The sequence below is a fragment of the Gorilla gorilla genome, chromosome 6 (assembly GCF_029281585.2).
Source record: "Gorilla gorilla gorilla isolate KB3781 chromosome 6, NHGRI_mGorGor1-v2.1_pri, whole genome shotgun sequence".
NCBI lineage: Eukaryota > Metazoa > Chordata > Mammalia > Primates > Hominidae > Gorilla > Gorilla gorilla.
Window position 1 is genome coordinate 165,642,990 of NC_073230.2, and position 20,055 is coordinate 165,663,044.

Here is a 20,055-nt window from a genome sequence, read left to right on the forward strand (position 1 = left end):
CTTCCTGCCTCTCAACGTTGGTGTGTCCTTGGCAGTCTCCACTATGGGCCTTCCTAAGAAATCTCTCCAAGTGATTCTGTTCGGTCTTGTCACCAAATTTTACTTCCTCTTCCTTTTTCACTTCCATGGTAAAATGACAACTCTCCATCATGTGCGTTTTTCATCTATTAATTTACTTATGGGACAAATGTTTACCACATATCCACCATATGTCTAGCAACATTATAGAATCAGGGTACAGAGGGAAAGAAAACTAACAAAAATCGCTGCCCCAATAAGGTGCGGTGGCTCCCACCTGTAATTTACAAAAATCCCTGCCCCAGTTAGGTGCAGTGGCTCACACCTATAATTTTAACACTATGGGAGGCCAAGGCTGGCAGATCGCTTAAGTCCAGGAGTTTGAGACCAGCCTGGGCAATATGGCAAAACCTTGTCTCTACAAAAAACACAAAAATTAGCCGAGTATGGTTGTGGGCATCTGTAGTCTTAGCTACTCAGGAGGCTAAAGGGGAAGGATCACCTGAGCCCGGGAGGTTGAGGCCACAGTGAGCTGTGATTGTGTCACTGCACTCCAGCCTGGGTGACAGAGTGAGACCTTGTCTCAATAAATATAATTAAATAAATAAATCCCTGGAGTTCATGTTCTAGTGTGGAGAGACAGGCAATATACTAAAAGACTTAACATGTGAGACAGTAAAAAATGCTGTAGAAAAAAATAATGCAGGAAAGGGGAAGCGTAGAGCAGAGGTAGGGCTTAGTGATACAATCGATATACACAAGGCTCACTCCAGAGTGGGGGAAAGCTCCACGGAAGGGTATTTAGGTAAAGACCTGGAAGAGAGAAGGTGGAGGAAAACACAATAAAAATGCCCCAAGGCAAGGGGCTCAGTGGGGGAAGAGCAAAGAGACAGCAGGCATCAGACATGGGGCAGGAGTGAGCAGCCACTGCAAGGACTCTTGCTGTTATCCAGACTGAAACAGAAACCATCATCTGAGGACTTGGAGCAAATAAGTGGGAAGATCTGACTCATATTGTTAGAGACTCTCTCTGACTCACTAGGCCTAAGACAGATACGCACGGAAGCCATTAGGAAGCTACCGCAAAAACCTCTCCAAGGGGTGGTGGTAGCACAGGTGGTAAGGCATAGTCAGATTCTGGAGCTACTCTGAAGCTGGAGCCAACAGCTTTGCAGAAGGAATCCATATGGGAATTAAGAGAAAGAGACTCCAAGGATTTGGCCTGAGTAGCTGGAAGAATGATTTGTCACCTGTAGAGAAGGGCTGATGGCAAAAGAAGCAAAATCTAGAAGTAAAGATCTTGAGTTTACTTTGGACATGTTTAAGATGCCTATTGGACATCCAAATGGAAATTTCCACTAGACAGTTAGATCTTTAAGTTCAAAGCTCAGAGTAGAGGTCGCAGCTTATAGGTGGTATTTAAAGCCATGAAACCAGATGAACTAATAAGGGAGTAAAAGCAAATAGAGAATTTTAAAGACGGAGGCATAAGACTTTCCAGGTGAAGAAGTTATAGACACAGAAAAGCCAGAAAAGTGGATTGAGGAAAAGCAGCCCGTTAAATAAAAGGAAGAGGAAAGTATGGTGAACTGAAAACCAAGTGGAATAAAAGACATTTCGAGGAGGAAAGAGAGTAAGATAAGGACTACGAAGTCACAGACCAACCTGACCATGGCATTTCATGGAACAGTGGAAGCAAGAGTGAGTTTCAAAACAAAATGTGAAACCCATGAGCACACAACTCTTGTGAGCTTTGCCATAAAGACCAAAGGAATGGGTGGTGACCTGGAGGGGATATGGGGTCAAGGCAGATTCCTTCTTCTGTCTCTTTCTGGGAAAATTAATAGCATATCTTTATGCTGATGGAAAGGATCCAGTTGGGGAAAAACTGGATCATGACAGAGACAGAGAGTCAGAAAGAGTAGAATTGCTAGATTGTGTCCTTGAATCAGTGAGACGAGATGGAATCCAGGGCACTAGGGGAGCGCTGGCATTAGCCAGGCACACAGACAATTCAGCCACAGCATCGAAGGAAAAGGCAGCTGTGAGGGGAGCTGCAGGGAGGAGGGTTGGCATGAAGGAAAAAGCTTGAGAAAATTCTCTTATGATTGCTTCTGTTTTCTTAAAAAAATAGAAAACAAGGTCACCAGTGGAGAGTAAGGTGAAGATCTGAGGGAAGAAAAGACAGAATAAAGTCATCCAGGAGAATGTAAAGTTAATTTAGGATATTGGTCACATATATAAAGGAAGGCCAGGCAAGAGGGTCAGTCAGCCAGCTAGGAGTGAGAGCACAGAACAGGGAGAGGTGAGCAGAATGAAGGCTCGGGTTTCAGTACAATCCAGTGAGACCACAAAAGGGAGCTAAGAGTGTATGCAGGGGACTGATTCTAACAACAGTCCAGGAATGTACACTGTGCAAGGGAGTAGGGGGATGGGGAAATGATGGGGGGGGGGGGTGAGAAAAAGGTGTTAGGATCAGGGTATGTTAAATCTCCATACTGAAGAATTGTAGGAAATGGGAGTGTTAGAAGAAGTGAACTGGAAAAAGAAGAAGTGGTAGGTGGAGAGTAGGATGCTTGATTGTAAGATTATGCAAAAGAACTTGAATGGGTTATGTCACAGGCACGAACGGGTGAGGCAGACAACCACAGGGACAGGCAAGGAGTGTCCTGGAGTGATGGGAAGGACACGCACACAGACACCAAATCACCACGAAAAAGGCACAGAATCAGAGAAGGATTAGAAACGAGGAGCAAAAATCCTCCAGAAGGGAGCAGAAAAGGCCTGGGAGGTGACCAAATGACAGGACTAGGTCATGGTCTGATGACATGAGATCCAAAGTGCTGGAGAGTAGTAAAAGGGAACAGGAGGGCACCTACTCAAACTCCAGGACCACCCAAATGAGGGATGTGGGTAGAAGCGAGCCATCACATGAGCGGGTGGCAGGAATGTGTGCCAAGTTTCTTTGAGCAAGAAAGTGGCAGTTGAAGATACAGGGGTTTTGTTCATGAGTTAATTCTCAGTTCCAAATGGCACAAGCAGGAAGTTTCAGAAGCTAGAGGAAAGTGGAAAATCAGGTCAGAAATGGGATGTATAGAGACACAGGGCGCAAGGAACCTGGATGTTCTGGGCTCCATGTGCTGACCATGATAAAGAGGAGTGACGGACACAATGTACCCATTAGTCCTGACAGTCCCAAAGCAGATGGCAGAGGGGAGGCTGTGTGCTGTGGGGAAGGGGAAGGCCGCCTGCCGAGATCACAGTCAGCTCTGTGGACAACTCTCTACTCCTGCCATGACAACAGGGACATGAGGGAGGCGCTGTCTTAGCCAAACGACAGGTGCTCTGGGGCTCCCTCCTGTCTCAGAAACACAGAACTCCTTCCTCTCTATTCCTTTTTTTCAAGTAGTTAAGCACTAGATGAAAACTTATAAATTCTTGTCCTTTTTTCTCTTCTTCTTCAGGCAACTAGCCTATGATCTTGAGACTCAGCGTCTTAATTCATCTACACAATATCTAGTGCTTAATTAAGATCCGTAATAAGCAAAAAAGGAAAGAAGAAAGGGTAGAGAGCAGCTGATAACAAGATGGCTTATTCAGGATACCAATTAACATTATCACAGCACACAGCTTTGCTTTACTTTATTAACATTCCATGAAACAATATTAACAAGAACATAACCTCCCAATAGCTTTATACCTACAGCACCATCAAATAAACAAATTGAGAAGTCACAGTCAGGCATTCCAAAACAAACTGATACTGATTATTTTTAAAACCATGCATGAAAATTCAACTCTAAGTAATATCATAACTACCACAATAACTCACGTTACTTTAAAAAAAAAATACTGTTATTTCTACAGCAAAGCACTTCTTGGTGCTGGCTGTCATGTTTTTTTGCATAACGGTACAACTGAGCTCAGAGTAAGCCACACTGACACCCCAAAGATTTCTGCAATGCACACCACACATCCCAACACACACTAAGAAAGCGCCGCCAGCAACTCTGTGATCAATCAGCAATGGAATTTGTATTTTTTAAAAAGTCTTTTAGTCTCATTATTCTGGAATTCTTTTTAATAGCAAGAGTAAAACAATAAACACTTTACTTTTGTTTTATAAATTAAAATAGAAAGTAACTGTTACAACAAAACACACTAGTCATAATACTAGATTAAATAAAATCCAGGGGATGGTTTCTCTTACCTCCTATTTCTATTTTCTTAAGAAATGGTAAGTCGTGATTTTTTTAGTCTTGCCTTCCTACACATATTTCTAAGCATACCCTACTGAAGCTCACAATTCTTAATCTGTATTAGTCAAAATGTCCATTTTGCCATAGAACCATTTATGTTATAAACATAAATCATTTAGCTCTTTATTTTCCACCTGAAACAGTCCACAGTGGCTAACCAGCAGCAAACAGCAAAATCATAATTATCCTAACACATCACTTAAGAGTTTCACTGAAAAGATTTTAGACAATCTACCAAACGGATGATAAACAGTGCATGGCCTACCAAAATGGTGTGTAAAAGAATTATACTTAGTATTAGTTATCATAACATCCTCCATCCTCTCCAGGTCCAATCCATCTCTTCTCTGTAACATTTCTATGCCAGTGAGGTGTTTTTACTGATTTTGGCTTGGCTTCATTTTATAATACATTTAGCCATCTAGCAAGGGTTTCCTTTTCAACTTCTTTATATATAATCAGCCACTTTTAAATTTGAGGAGCCAAAGGATTTATAAAGATTCTAGAAAGACCTTTTTTACTTTTCCTACTGTGGAAGGGGAAAGTGAGAAAGGCTGTATTTTTGGATTTTGTTTTGTTTTGATTAAAGTCAATTCAAAATTCTTCAATTCATGGGGCACTACATTTTACCCTTCCTGGATGTCAGCCTCCTTATCTGTGAAACAGAAATGGTGGCTACCTGAGGCTGAAACAATCCCACACTGCAGGGAGCAGCTTGACACATACTCTTTACAACTCAGGCATGTTTATTGCACAGTAGCATGATTATCCAAATAAGACAAATTTATTATAATATTTACTGCTTTAAGGAAACTTTATAAAGCTGACATTGTTGACTAAAGTTTATAACTCTGAAATTAAACAGGTTTAAACATTAGTTTTAAGTAAGTTAGAAGAATAAAAGACATATGTAGTTCCAGTCTAAAAGTTTATCTGTATCGAATTATATAATGTTACTGACAAGAATCCTCTAGAACAGATACAAACTGAAATTCCTGGATTGAAGAAAAAAGCTCTAAAATATTATGAACATTTTTGGGGTGATGATTTAATTCACTATTTGTAACTGAAGAAAGTAGGTAGATACCTATTTCTCAGCATTTCATAAACTAACCTTCTATTTTATACCTACTCTTGAATCATGATTCTGAAATGCTGTTCGTTATTAATTATCTGATCTTGTTGGCGGGAGACTGGCTTTTCAACATTTGAAAACTACTTAAGTAAAATTAAAGAAAATTTACCTATACTATCTGTTAAACTATATCATTACTCTTTTCTTCATTGGTTCTTCAAAAACCATCAGTAATTAAAAATTAAATTTTAAAGTCATATGCTTAAAACATAAACACAGTTGGCAGTAGAGAGGTGTCTTAGTCCCTTAGTGGCCAAAGTCTCATAAAGAATGGGTCCTGCTAGGTTACAGCTCATCTCAGCCAGGGTCTGCAATAAACCTCTCTTCACCAGGGAAGTTCTTTTATTACTCTAAAGTGTCCTCTTGTAGCAGCACAAGATTCAGAGAGGTTTATATTTTTTCTCTTCAATTATCTATCTTTTTGAAATTAAAAAGTTTTTTTTATCCCCATCTAAATATGTAATATAAACATACCATTTAGTCGTCTCTGGAGTGCTTCTTCCTCTAAGGTAATGATATAAATTTGTTCATCCAGGTCTTCAAGAATCTAAATTTAAAGATAAAACTATTCAATAATTCAACGCTATAAAACGAATGCTTATGAGACCATTTAGGCTATTTGGTCAATTTATTTTAGATAACGTATTCATTCAAATTTCTAAGAACCCAAAATAAAAAAGCTCCAACTATTTTATTTACAAATTAAGTACAAATACTTTAGTATATAACCAAACACATCAAAAGTTATCACAAACCCTATATACGTTTAAATTGGATATTTTTTGAAGTTTAAGGGATTAAACTAAGGAACTCTTCTCAATGGCCAACAAATGTATGAATTTTGGGGTTTTTTAGTGACATTCTGAGATGCGAGCTACATGTATGAATTTTTTATTATTGTTTGTTTGTTTGTTTGAGACAGTCTCACTCTGATGCCCAGGCTGGAGGGCAGTGGTACGATAATCTCAGCTCACTGCGACCTCTGCCTCCCGGGTTCAAGCGATCCTCCCACCTCAACCTCCCTAGTAGCTGGAACTACAGGCACGCACAACCATGCCCAGCTAATTTTTGTATTTTTAGTAGAGACGGGTTTCACCGTGTTTACCAAGCTGGTCTTGAACTCCTGACCTCAGGTGATCCCGCCTGCCTCAGCCTCCCAAAGTGCTGGGATTATATAAGTGAGCCACCACACCCGCCCAGCCTACACGTACCAATTTTAAACAGCCAAAAAGCTAACTACGTTAAATAACTACAGTAAATATAGGCCCAAGCCAATATTTTAGAGATAGAAGGAACAGACACCCAGTCCAACATTTGTTTTCTCATTTACATTTACCTACATAATGTCTAAAACAAGAAATCCATAAACTACATCAGTAACATGCAATACTTTCCATTTATATCATCTTTATGTACTAAAAACACTCCATGAATATTAAAGATTGGTATTATCAAAATCATCCAATAGACCAAAATCTAGAGAAGTGGTATGTTTACATATAAACCAAGTCAAACAACAGTAGTTCAAAAGAAAAAACCATACTAATAATTTACCAATTGTATGGGATATTGTCTGCACTGTTAAAAATCCTAAAATTGATTTAATTCTAGTTTTGTTAACATAGCTATCCTTCTGAGAGGATCCTTACTATCTTCCTAGCTGTAGGGCAAATCTCAAAGAAGTCTAGAGCTGGTATCAGTGTTCCATATCCTCACATCCAAACTACTCACACTCAGCAAAAAAAATAAATTGTGAGGAGCTAATGGACAAAAAGATAGAAACCATATATACATCTCCTTTCAGACTTTAAAGTATTTTCAGAAAACAGATTTTCAAATCATGTAATCCCTGTCAGATGTCCAATTTATACAGCTGATGTGAAATTTATTTGAAGCAATCCAATAACTCCCAGCCTTTCAACAAATCTTTACGGTCCCCTATGACCTAGCACTGAACTCATCACTGGCACACATACCAACTCGATCCTTGAGAAGCCCGACTTGGAAGGTGAGAAAAAACAAATACTAAAATAATAATCAACAGTAACAAACAAATAAATATACAAACAAATAATGACAAAGAATGACCATCCTATGAGGAAGAAAGGAATAGGAAGAAAAGGGGAAGGGATACCTAAACGGCCAGCCAGCAAGCCCTCTCCAAAGAGGGAACATTTAGGCTGAAATGAGTGGCAAGTGCTGGAATGTGAGCTACTCCCGAGGAAAAAGAGTGGTACACGGAGAGGATCTCCTGGATGCAGTGGGTTAGGGGAGAGGAATCCCAGAGAAAACTCACATGTCTGGGACCAGGTCCTTGGGAGCCTTGATCCAAAGTTCCTTTCCCATCAACACTTCTTTTCACTTTCTACTATCTGGATCAGAACTGACAGCTTTTACATAAGGTCTAACGCATACAAAAGGATTTTTATCTTTCTTATGCAAATTGTCCAAGAATTACTTATCACCACGGGTATGTCTTAGTGTGAATGAGTGACTGATGTAGTTTGGATATTTGTCCCTTCCGAACCTCATGTTGAAATCTGATCCCCAGTATTGGAGGTGGGACCCTGTAGGAAGTATTTGGGTCATGGGGGTGGATCTCTCATGAATAACCGATTTGGTGCTGTCCACACAGTAATAACTGAGTTCTTGCTCTATTTGTTCACATGACAGCAGGTTGTTTAAGAGTATGGACCTCTCTCTCGCCTGCTCCCTCTCTTGCCCTGTGACACAAATGCTCCTCGTTCGCCTCTCGCCATGACTGGAAGCTTCCTGAAGCACTAGCCAGAGGCAGGTCCCAGTGTCATGCTTCTTGTACAGCCTGCAGAACCATAAGCCAAATAAACCTCTTTTCTTTATAAATTACTCAGCCTCAGGTTTATACCAATGCATAATAGACTAATGCAGTGACAATGTAAATAACACACATATATTTGTGTGAAGTGCTTATGAGCACCATCCTCCTTGATTTCTACAACAATCCTACGAAAAACAGACTGTTCTCATCTCCATTTTATATTCCAAGAAACAGGGTTACCAAAGAAATGTTACGTGCCTTCAAACCCTATACTCAACTACTATGGGCTAATGGGGGCTTAAATATGGGTAAGACATAGTCCTTGACCTCAAACAGCTGATATTCTAGTGTAGCAGAAGAGAGCAGATGAATTTAAAAAATAATTAGAAGATTTGTTAAAGTCATAACCGTGGCTTAAATAAAACATTACAAAAGTTCAAAGGAAGAAAAATTATTCCCAGATGGGCAGACAAAAGTTTCGACCAGTGTTTTTGATGGTAGTAGCATAGTAGCATCTTATCTGACAGCTGAAATTACCAAAAGAAAGGCATTTCAATTAGAGGAAACTGTAAGCAGAACACAGAAGTGGAGGGGTAAAGTCCACTCAGCAAACAAATCGGTTTTACAGCTCTGGAGCTTACAGCAAAATAGAATGGCAGACCAGCTTCTGGTATGAAACCAGCCTCTTGGGTTCACACTCTGCCCCCTCATAGATCTCTGATCTTGTACAAGCTACTTAATCTTCCTGAAATGACATTGGTTTAGCCATAAAATAAGAATACTACTACCTAACTTATAGGTTTGTCATCAGGATAAAATGAAATTATGTGTGTAAAATATAGTGTTTATTGCTAGCATATACAATACACTCAATTACTCAATAAATAATCTTTATTATTGAATGTTACCAACAAGAAAAGAAACAAACATAAGACTTTGAGGATACTGTTAATGTTAGAAATGCAAAATGCTCGTTCCCTGGTGCTGCAAAGAAATAGCACTCGAACATAAATTTAATTTTCTCAGCAAGGCAATTTTTACCTCTATAGAAGGGTGCGACTGGCAAATGGAGTAATGGGGAGAGCACACCTGCACAGGGGAGGGGAAGGAGTTCTTATTTCTGACACAGGGCCCTACTACTGTGTTGTTCCCCTATTGGCTATGGTTGGACCACACAGTCTAAGCTAATTCCGACTGGCTATTTTAAAGGGAGCAGGCATATGAGCCAGAGTGGCAGGGTGACTAGTCTAGCAGGAAGGACAGTTAGGAACAGGTAACTAAAGATGACTTAGGTCAGAGCAGGTGACCAGGGGTGACTCAGGTCAAAGAAGGTAACCAGGGGTGAGTCAGGATGGAGCAGGTGACCAGCGAACAGATGTGAAATACTGATTAGGACTGGTGGGAAAGTTGTTTACTGAAACTAGAGGCAAGGAGGCGAAGAGAACCAGGAAGTTAAACTTTAAAATGGAGAATCGAAGAAGAAGAGAGCTGAACATACTGACATACTGATTCTTTGAGGAAAAACTTGGGGTTCACTATATTTAACATTAATAAGAGACAAGTTAAGGAGAAAAATTAGCTTGGGGAAGGGAGCTAAGTAAGTAGTTTCGTTTTATATACGTTGAGTTTTCAGCTCCATGGGGTATTCAATTATAGCACTTAAAATGTACTGGAATTTGTTTCCATTGTCTTTTCCTCATTAGAATTAGGGATTTAAAAGTGATGTGGAAATGGCAGAGATGGTTTAGGAGCAGAGCATTAATAGAACTTTAGACCAATGATGGAACTTTAAACATTTGCCTATAGTTAGGCGTCAGGAAGCAGAAAAGGAGAAAGAAGACCAAACAAACAAACAAACAACAACAACAAATGTAGGAAGAAACTAAATGAATTCAGTGTCCCAAAACCTCTTTACAAGGGAAAGGAATTTCAAGACTTGACAGCATGTGTGTGGTACACAAGTGTGTATTCAACATTTACATACTTTTTGTAAAATGTATTTATGCATTTTTTATAAATAAAAAATTAAACTTTATCTTTAAAATATAAAAATATTATGATTTTCAAAATTAAGCAAGCATTTACTAAAAGTATAGCCCCTATAACACTTCCTCAGTATTTTCCCTAAATGAATCATGACAAGGAAGACAAACACATAACTATAACGATTTAATAAGTATTACTAGTGAGACAGAAACAAAAGGGAATATGAGAAATGCAAAGAAAGGACTTTAATTCTTTGTCCTTGAAGAAGCAAGGCAAGGTTCAAAGCTATGTAGACAGTGGAGCTGATATTTGAGCTAGGCCGTAGGAGGCTGCTAGGTAGCTGGAGCAGGTAAGAGGCCTTGAAGGGAAAGAGACAGTCCTGGAGACAGAATGCATAGAGCCTATTCAGAGCACAGCAAGTTCGCTCATGAGCTAGAGTGACAGTAAACACAGGGACAGCTAGAGGAAAACTGAGTGTGGACCAGGCTGTGAAAGGCTTTGTAACATGTAAGTAGTTTACTCTTGAGTTCATAGGCAGTGGGGATCCATGAAAATAAGTGACAAATTTCCTAGGGGCAGCTAAGAAATCGTTTTTATATAATTAAATATCTGACAAAATAGAGACCAAAGAAAGCGACAAATCATTAGAATTACAATCAACTGAAAATCATTTAAAAACTAATATATAGTGTTTCCAAGATGAAAGGTAAAGTATGCTTCAATTAATCGAGACACAATATGCAGACAAATTTTCAGAAATATAACCATTTTGTAAATTAAAGCATACATGTAAATTTTGAAACATAATAGAGGTACTTTTTGATATTAGGCAATGGACACCTAAAATACCTGTAAATATTTGTAAATTTTGTCCTAAAATTTGCTAGAGGAATTTTTACCTATGCACCTATAGTTAGTATTTTAAAAGCAAAACCAAATTTGGTTTCCAAAGATTGGAAATTTAACCAAAGTTCTATTAAACAAAAAACTTAATAGGCCGAGTGCGGTGGCTCACGACTGTAATCCCAGCACTTTGGGAGGCCGAGGTGGGCGGATAACGAGGTCAGGAGATCGAGACCACCCTGGCTAACACAGTGAAACCCCATCTCTACTAAAATACAAAAAAATTAGCCGGGCAAGGTGGCAGGCGCCTGTAGTCCCAGCTACTCGGGAGGCTGAGGCAGGAGAAAGGTGTGAACCCAGGGGGCGGAGCCTGCAGTGAGCCGAGATCGCACCACTGCACTCCAGCCTGGGCAACAGAGCAAGACTCTGTCTTAAAAAAAAAAAAAAAAAACTTAATAAAACAACAATTTGAGTGATAAACATACAAAACATATTCTTCTTCTATTTCTAAAGCTAGCTCACAATATCAAAGACGATCAAATGTAAACACATTTATTTAATAAACAAAATGATTTATAATTAAATACTTACTGTTGGCTTCACTAGCAACTGACCCATCACTGTGAACATACGAGAAAGGCCAACTGGTGTACACACTGCAGAAATAAGATCACCAAAAGACAGAAAGCGACATTATAGAGCTTGGAGAAAGAGATAAACAACTAGACCGTAAAAATAAGGGAAATTCAAGGATTATCATTTTAAGAACATTCTTCTCTCTGACTGAGATTGTCAGTGTTTTGTCAGAGGACTCTTCACCATCATCAATAAAGAAGCTAGAGGGGCCATGTGAGCAGGATAGGTGTAATTAGTTATGAAAGATATGTGACAACAAGAAAAGGCTTAGAATAATATTCAAGATTCTAGCAGTTGAATAATAATAAATACTTTTGCTTAAAATAAAGAAAAATTAGCAAAGAACAGGTTAAATTTCAAGTATTAATAGGACTAAGAAACAAACAACAATATCTAAAGGTGACAGCCATAGTCTTAAGTCCTTTAAACTATGTTTATCTACTTATCCTTGAGATAGGCTGTGATGCTTCAAGTAAAACAAAACAAACTTTTAAAAAACCACAAACTTATCATACATAATTCTATCATTTCCATTTAAAAGTAGAATCTAGCATTATGACAGGTATGGGGGTGAGGCTACAGCATGTGTGTATGAGTGTGCATATGGTTTGTGTGTCAGTGTATGTAAGTATGACTGTATATGAGTGTGTGAAAGTGTGTGAGTGTGTGTGTGTGTGTGTGTCTGTCCATCTGTCTCACTCTACAACACGGTAGAAGAAGCTTTCCTTAGAGAACAATAAAAGCATCTTATTTCAAAGTTTCCATTTATCAAAATTTATTTTGAATAAAAATAGTTAAGGCGAACTCAAAAAAAATCTCCAAATAGTTAAGAAATCTGATCAGAAAACTTCCCTGAATTTTCCAGAATAAGGACAACTCTACTTTTCTCTTAATATCAAGTCTGAAAAATACTTACAGAGAAGTAACAAACATCCCATCAATGATATACAGGAATATAAATAGGGTAGATAGAACTCCCAGAGATCTATTAAAAAAAGTAAATATATTTTAATAAATCCAAAATACTGCACATTAAGATAGTCAGTCTATCTTACGATAAGATAGAGGCTGACTATACCTCATGTAAACATTGTAATTGCCTATTTTAGTTTATTAAGCCATATAATTTCTAAATTGTACAATAAAAAGATCTAAAATAGAAAACCAAGACGTAACCCTTTAGCAAAACCTGTTTGGAGGGAGAAAAAATGTCTCCACGGAATTTGAAGAACAGAAACCAATTAACAACAACAACAAAAAAAATCTGAAAAGCTGCTTACTTGTTCTTCACATATAAAATAAATAAAACTTCATTTTTAGATAAAGATATCTAAAGATTTCTTAATTCTGTAAATTAACATCAAACATCTTTGTTAACTACACAAAGATTTAAATGTTTTTAAAATTGAGTGTGTAATTATATCCCAAACTATAGTTTCCAGTAAGGAAACTGGTTAAAACAAGGAAATCCATACCATATAAAGATTCCATGCTTGCGGCATCGTTGTCAATGAGTGCTGAAGCTACCCACACTATCCCAAGAATGAGTAACGCAAGAAGAAGAAGCATGACCAAAGTCTCTAAAATGCGGGCTCGGATTCCCTGAAAAATAGAGTAGAAATATAATTTTAGTATTTTACTTCATTTCATGAACAATAAGGTTTCTGCCTATATGAAAGCATAAAATAATCCCTTGGAAGGAGAGGAAATTTATATTTATTAATAGGAAAAAAACACTAGGTACTTATGGTTTACAATGTTTAGACTGACTTTTCAAAATTATGGAAAATATTATTAAGCTTGGATAAAACACAAAAAAAATTCTTCATAAAAAACATCTGCAGAGCCATTTTTAACAATTACTTTCCTAACACTTTCCACTAACAAAGCAGATTAATGAATTTCTATCCGTGATTCTAATCAAGGGAATAGAAGGCTAATTATGGCACAGAGCCAAACAGTTCAGTGAGCACTGAACTTGGTGCGCCGCAATGCTCCGAGCTGCTGGAGAGCGCCGGCTCTCTCTAGCATGGACTCCGGTGCTCCTCACAGCCTCCGGAGCCCTCTACTGTGCCGCTGAAGAACTGTCCGTTGTAATCCAGCATTATAAACTATAGAGATACTGCTTTTACCAGTTCTATATGATGCTTTTCTTCACATTATATAGAATTTTCATTAATCCATGAGACAAGAATATAATAATATAATCATTATGCACAACTTTGTTTTAAATGTAAAACAAATTCTGACTTCAGGACCAAACTAAAGGCCAGACTTTTAAAACTTAAAAACTGCAGGATAAGACAAAAAAAGAAACCGCTTTTACTCCCCAAAAAATCACCCAATGATTGAATCTGCACCTATAAGTTAAAGCATCATATTGATATTTTGTACTGCAATGCACTAACCTACAATTATCTAACACAACAAACAAAATTATAAATACATCCATATTTCTCAATAAATTATGTAATCTCATTTCACATTTAACATAAAAATATGAGTTATAAAATTCCAAAACATACACTTATTTCAATTTTGTCCTAAGTATTACTTTCTAGTTTCTGAATTGCAGGAATAGGATGCATTAAAATCACGGCACCCCAGTTCTTCAAATTCAATAGAAAGGAAAGAAAACGTCCTAAAAGCATGGAGAAGTATACCTAGCCCTAAATGATAACCTCTGAGGCGAAGTGACTTTTTCTTACTAGTCCTTCAACAATATTGCAGACTTACCACAAGGCTGCATTTGGCAAGTTTAAAACACTTCCTTAAATCTGAGCGTCAGCTCACCTTAAGTGTTCATAGCACGGGAGGCCAGTGAACCAGAATGAATTAGGCTTGTATTTTAACACATGAGATCTCATAGTAAGTAGCTATTAATCACAGGAGATGAAATGTGAATAGTCACAAAACACACTACTACTTTACTGAAGAGTCCTTTGAACTTCCACTTCACAACTTTCAAACTATTTAAGATGCTGATATGGTTTGCCTGTGTCCCCACCCAAATCTCATCTGGAATTGTAATTCCCATAATCCCCATGTGTCGTGGGAAGGACCCAGTGGGAGGTAATTGAATCATAGGGGTGGTTTCCCCCATGCTGTTCTCATGATATTGAGTGAGTTCTCATGAGATCTGATGGTTTTATAAGCATCTGGCATGTCCCCGGCTGGCACTCATTCTCTCTCCTGCCACCCTGTGAAGAGGTGCCTTCTGCCATGATTGTAAGTTTCCTGAGGCACCCCCAGCCATGTGGAACTGAGAGTGAATTAAACCTCTTTTCTTTATAAATTACCCAGTCTCAGGTATTTCTTCATAGCAGTGTGAGACAGAAAACAGACTAATACAGATACCAAAACATAATCTACCACCTTTAACAATGACTTCTCTCTTCCTTTCTTCCTCCTCCCCTCCTTTTCTCTCTTTCTAAAATCCTTTTTATTACACATTAAATATTTTATGGAAAGTCTATCAATAAACAGACAAAAGGAGAAAAAATTATATCTTGCACGTTTATGCAGATTTGTTCTAGCGTTTGTGTTACACTCTCTCAATCCTGTCTTTCCCTGCCTCCAACCAGCCCCTAAGAAATATATGAACTAAAGAGTAGGGCTCCCAAAACAAATAACACATGCATTATACCTGTAATATACATGAGCTAAACAGTGTTAATAGTGTCTGAAGTGTTACAATATATGAACTACACAGTGCCAGCTCCTTGGAACCATTTAAAACCCACTGTCCAAAAGAAGTTGTAATTGTAATGTTAAATAATTATAACACTGTAACAATAATTTTTAGGATGATAATCAGTGTTGGGAAATCAATCGCCATAAAATTTAGACTTCCTCTGATATTCTGGTAAGAACTATTTCTTAGTAATTAAACTTGTTTTCTTCAGGTATGTGCCTGTGTGCTGGGAGACAATGCTCCAGGGCTCTCTCACATTTCTGTGCATCTCACAAGCAGAGGCAGGGACAGACCTTATTTGGAACTGTCTTCTTAAGGTTGTACAGCAGATGGCCTTGGGATTTAGAGATAGTGTATCTCTGAAGCAAACGACAGGTTTGTTTACTGTCTGGTAGCACAATGTTCACCTCCAAGCAAAAGTTAGACAGGGTTGCTTGCAGCCCGATATAAATATGGTGGGTTCCCTAGCTGTGATACAGGCCCACTGTGGGGCTTGGGTTCAAGGGGAACTGGCACCAAAAGGAAGCTTGTGCACTCGGTTATGTGCTGTGCATAACCAAGTCCTTTGTCTCTGACCCAGACATCTCAGGTTTACAACTAGCATCCATGAAACTCGGAGACTAACTTGTTAGTTTGCAAGCAGAATAAAATCTCAGACTTTTCACAGTTCTTGACGGTTTTTTTTTTTTTTTTTTTTTTTTTTTTTTTTTTTTGAGACGGAGTCTCGCTTTGTCACCCAGGCTGGAGTGCAGTGGCGCAATCTCGGCTCACTGCAAGCTCCGCCTCCCAGGTTCACGCCATTCTCCTGCCTCAGCCTCCCGAGTAGCTGGGACTATAGGCGCCCGCCACCACGCCCGGCTAATTTTTTTGTATTTTTAGTAGAGACGGGGTTTCACCGTGTTAGCCAGGATGGTCTCGATCTCTTGACCTCGTGATCCGCCCGCCTCGGCCTCCCAAAGTGCTGGGATTACAGGCGTGAGCCACCGCGCCTGGCCAGTTCTTGACAGTTTTTAGAGACAAGGATAGGGGACTAATAGATGGCTTTCTGGAAAAGAAAGAGGAGGGGCCCATGCAGATTGGCTTACGGGATATGAGAAGACTCCTGGGATCTATTAATAGCAGTGAGTGTGCTCACCCAAGTGGTGGGCAAGCAGGAGGAGCAGGGACCCCAAGCAGTCCTAGCTGCTGGTGACAGTCTGCAGGCTGAGGTAAGTAGTGAGGCTGAGCCCACTGCTGGCTAGGTTGTCACTCCCTCTCCTCTGAGCGGAAGCATGAAGGAATGTCATCATGATGGTGTTAACTGTGAGCCATGCAACACCAGGTAAAAGGTCCTGTGGGTACAGCTGCTATTTCAAGGAGTCCCAAAGCTGAATAAACAGTGTCAGGAATGAGGCTGTAGACCTATGCCTAAACTGATGTCATTACAAATTTGATTGAGCCATGAGTAGCCATTAGCCACTCAAAATGAAAGGCGCCTTGCTTAACGGTGTGGGCCAGTCGCTTTTGCCATGCTCATTCAACTGTCCTCCCCCAACTCTGACCTCAGATGCTTAGGAAAAAAGATGATGGGGTAAAGTGGGGGTCTCCCTGTCCTTCAGGGGTGTAAAAGCCGTACAGACCCCCCTGAGCATGCAGGGGAACTTTAGGAAGCAGACGGACTCAAACTCACGGCTCTGCTGAGTACAGGAGCCCACGCCACCATCCTACCTGGTCCTTCACAAAGGACTGTGAAGTGACTGCATGGAATTGTTGGTGAACAATGACAAATTTTTTCCAAATAAAGAGAAATATAAATAACGATATATATAGTTATAAACTAAAATGCAATGCCAAAAAATATTTTTGAAAGAGAAGTCATTTAATCATTTTTTATTATCTTATACATTAAGAAGTGACATTCAGATGAGAAAAAAAGAGTTAAAGAAAAAATTTCATTTTAAATAGGGGTCATTTAAAACGATAATATTTCACTTTTTACTGACAGCAGAGAAATTAAAGTTAAATAATGCTACTAAAAACTTAAGGTTACCACTAATCTTACTAGTATCAAAATAATAAAACTAGTAACAGTAATAGTAACTAGTATCAAAAGTAATATTACTAAGATACTAGAAAACAGAACAAAAATGTAATAGTTAATATAGTAAAAAACAGAAAACCAAGTTTAGCAAAATATTAACATAACAAAATATATAAAATACGAAAACAGGAAATGATAAAAACCAAATATATCTACTATAACTATATATGCAAATTAGGTCAAAAAACACAATTAACTGTCTAAGACCTATCAAAACAAAAGTGATATTAAAAAAAGTGAAAATGATTAAAAATTATTGTTTAATTTTTTTAAAATGTACAGGAGTCTGGTTTAAATACAGAAGAATGCAAAACAAAAAACATTAAATGGGATAAAGTAGGATATTTCATATTGAAGAAATTTACTATCCACTATATTATGTTCTATTTCTTTAGATTAACTGGTGAGTACACAGCGCTTCATTGTTATTATTCTTTATACAATATTTAAATAAATAGAAAAACAGGCTGGGCACAGTGGCTCACACCTGTAATCCCAGCACTTTAGGAGGCCAAGGGGGATGGATCCCTTGAGGTCAGGAGTTCAAGACCAGCATGGTGAAAGCCCGTCTCTACTAAAAACACAAAGATTAGCTGTAATCCCAGCTACTTGGGAGGCTGAGGCAGGAGAATCGCTTGAACCTGGGAGGCAGAGGTTGCGTTGCAGTGAGCCAAGACTGCACCACTACACTCCAGCCTGGGCAACAGAGTGACTCGGTCTCAAAAAAACAAAAAACTAAATAAATAAATAAAACAGAAAACCTTTATTCATTATATCTAGCATGTTTATGCAAATTTGATAAGAAATTCATTTAGAATTTTAAAAATAAAAAATTCCTAAGTATGCCTCCATTGTGATGGGCTGCCACTACTCAGTGAATACCATCAGCTTCTGATGCAGCCAAAGGTCAGAGAGCCCAGCCTCGACATTAGGAGGGCTCAGGGGATTGAGGGCCTAACTGGGTGGTTTGGCTTCAGCAGTGGATTAGGAAATAGGGTTTCCCCCAGGAGGTATCTGCCACTTTTTCACATGAAACCTTGATGTCAGGTAGCGCCAGGCAGGTTGAGCTCTAGGAGAGACCATTTTTATTTGGCTAGGAGGCCTGTTAAGCCTCTTCCATTTTACTGGACATGGAATCTAAATTGTTCCACCCCAGAAGAGGGATGACAGGCTAGAGAGTCACATGGCCCCACAGGTTGGGCAATCCATTTCAACAAGAGCTGAGCAGCAGATTCACAGCTGTCCTTTCTCAGGAGTCCACTCGGAGGCAGTGGCAGGCAGGAGAGGCACCTGCCATTTTAGGAAATGGCCTCCTGGAGTACTTGTGAGCTATTAAGTCTCTTACAAAAGCTGAGATATTAGCTTCTCCTCCTGGGGCCCTATACTGTTTATATTGGGCCAAAGGGAAGGCACAGTCCCTGAGGCCAAGCTTGCATAGTATGATCATGTAAAACACGAATACCAATTTAATATAGAGTCAGCAGTGCAAGCTACACCACAGATGGAATACGCCCAAAGACCCTACTCAAAAAGTCACCTGATGCCAGGCTCAGTAGCTCACACCTGTAATCCCAGTGCTTCAGGAAGCTGAGGCACCACTCATTTCAGGACTGAGACTCCTTGACTCAGCAGCCACACCCATAATGCCTTCTGACTGGAGCTGGGGGCTTACTGCCCTGGTGTCATACCAACATTCCTTCCTCTTACAACAGGAGAGGAATGAACAACAGCCAAAGCACCATTCAGACTCATTACAGGTAGGAGTAATGTAATTACCAGGGGCCCTTCCTCCTCCGCCTCCCTCTCACCACTGAGGTGAGCACATCCACCACCAGATCTGAAGGTCTTTTCATATCACTAAACCTGGAATACAAGGTCCTTGTTCTTCCTCTGCACCATCCAATCTCATTGCCAAAACTGTCAGGTCTGGGGTCTGGTTCTATCCTTACAAGTTAATAAGTTAGCCTGTCGCTGTTACATGGATGCTGGCAGGAGACACAAGACTCCTGGATCAGAAGCAAAGGATTTTATTACTCCGGTACAGCAAGAGGCATGAGTGCCAGCATGTCATTTCCCCTGCTCCCAAGTCTTATGGATGGATGTTGCATATGTGACAGATCTGTGCAGCAGCTAAAGAACAGTGAGCGTGGGGAATCCACTGTTTTCATAGCACATGGTAATAAGCCAGGCTGCTCTGTGGCCCAGAGGGAGCCATCACTTCATCCCTCAAGTTTGCTCAGAAGAAACACAACCCTAACAAATGGCCCAGGTAAAGAGCAGTCAAGACCTCACAGTCTTGGCACACCCAGAAAGAAAACGCAGGAATGCTTAGGGCCCATGCAGACCGCCTCTCCTGACACACCACTCTATCAGTCTGTGACTGCCCAAGAATGAAAAAATATTAATGATGATACACAGAATCTGAAAAATAATAACAAGGTTGACTTAATAAACCTAAAGTAATCCCTTATAGGGAATATACCTCTATTTCAATCACTAAAGGAAAATTTACAAAAATGAATTTGAAATTAAACTACAAAAAGTATGTCTATCATTTTTTTTAAGATGAGATCTCACTATGTTTCCCAGGCTGGTCTCTAACTCCTA

General features: G+C 39.2%; 1 protein-coding gene across 13 annotated transcripts in view; it reads right to left on the reverse strand.

Moving 5' to 3' along the window:
- The window catches only part of LMBR1 (limb development membrane protein 1), a 217,178-nt gene that overhangs the window by 75,673 nt on the left and 121,450 nt on the right, over window positions 1-20,055 (reverse strand). For all 13 annotated transcript variants that reach the window (XM_055347386.2, XM_055347388.2, XM_063708879.1 and 10 more), the window contains 4 exons: window positions 13,150-13,276; window positions 12,591-12,659; window positions 11,630-11,694; window positions 5,887-5,959 (listed from right to left, as the gene is read on the reverse strand). In XM_055347386.2, coding sequence (XP_055203361.1) covers window positions 5,887-5,959; window positions 11,630-11,694; window positions 12,591-12,659; window positions 13,150-13,276 — 334 coding nt within the window. The remainder of the gene's footprint in view (window positions 1-5,886; window positions 5,960-11,629; window positions 11,695-12,590; window positions 12,660-13,149; window positions 13,277-20,055) is intronic.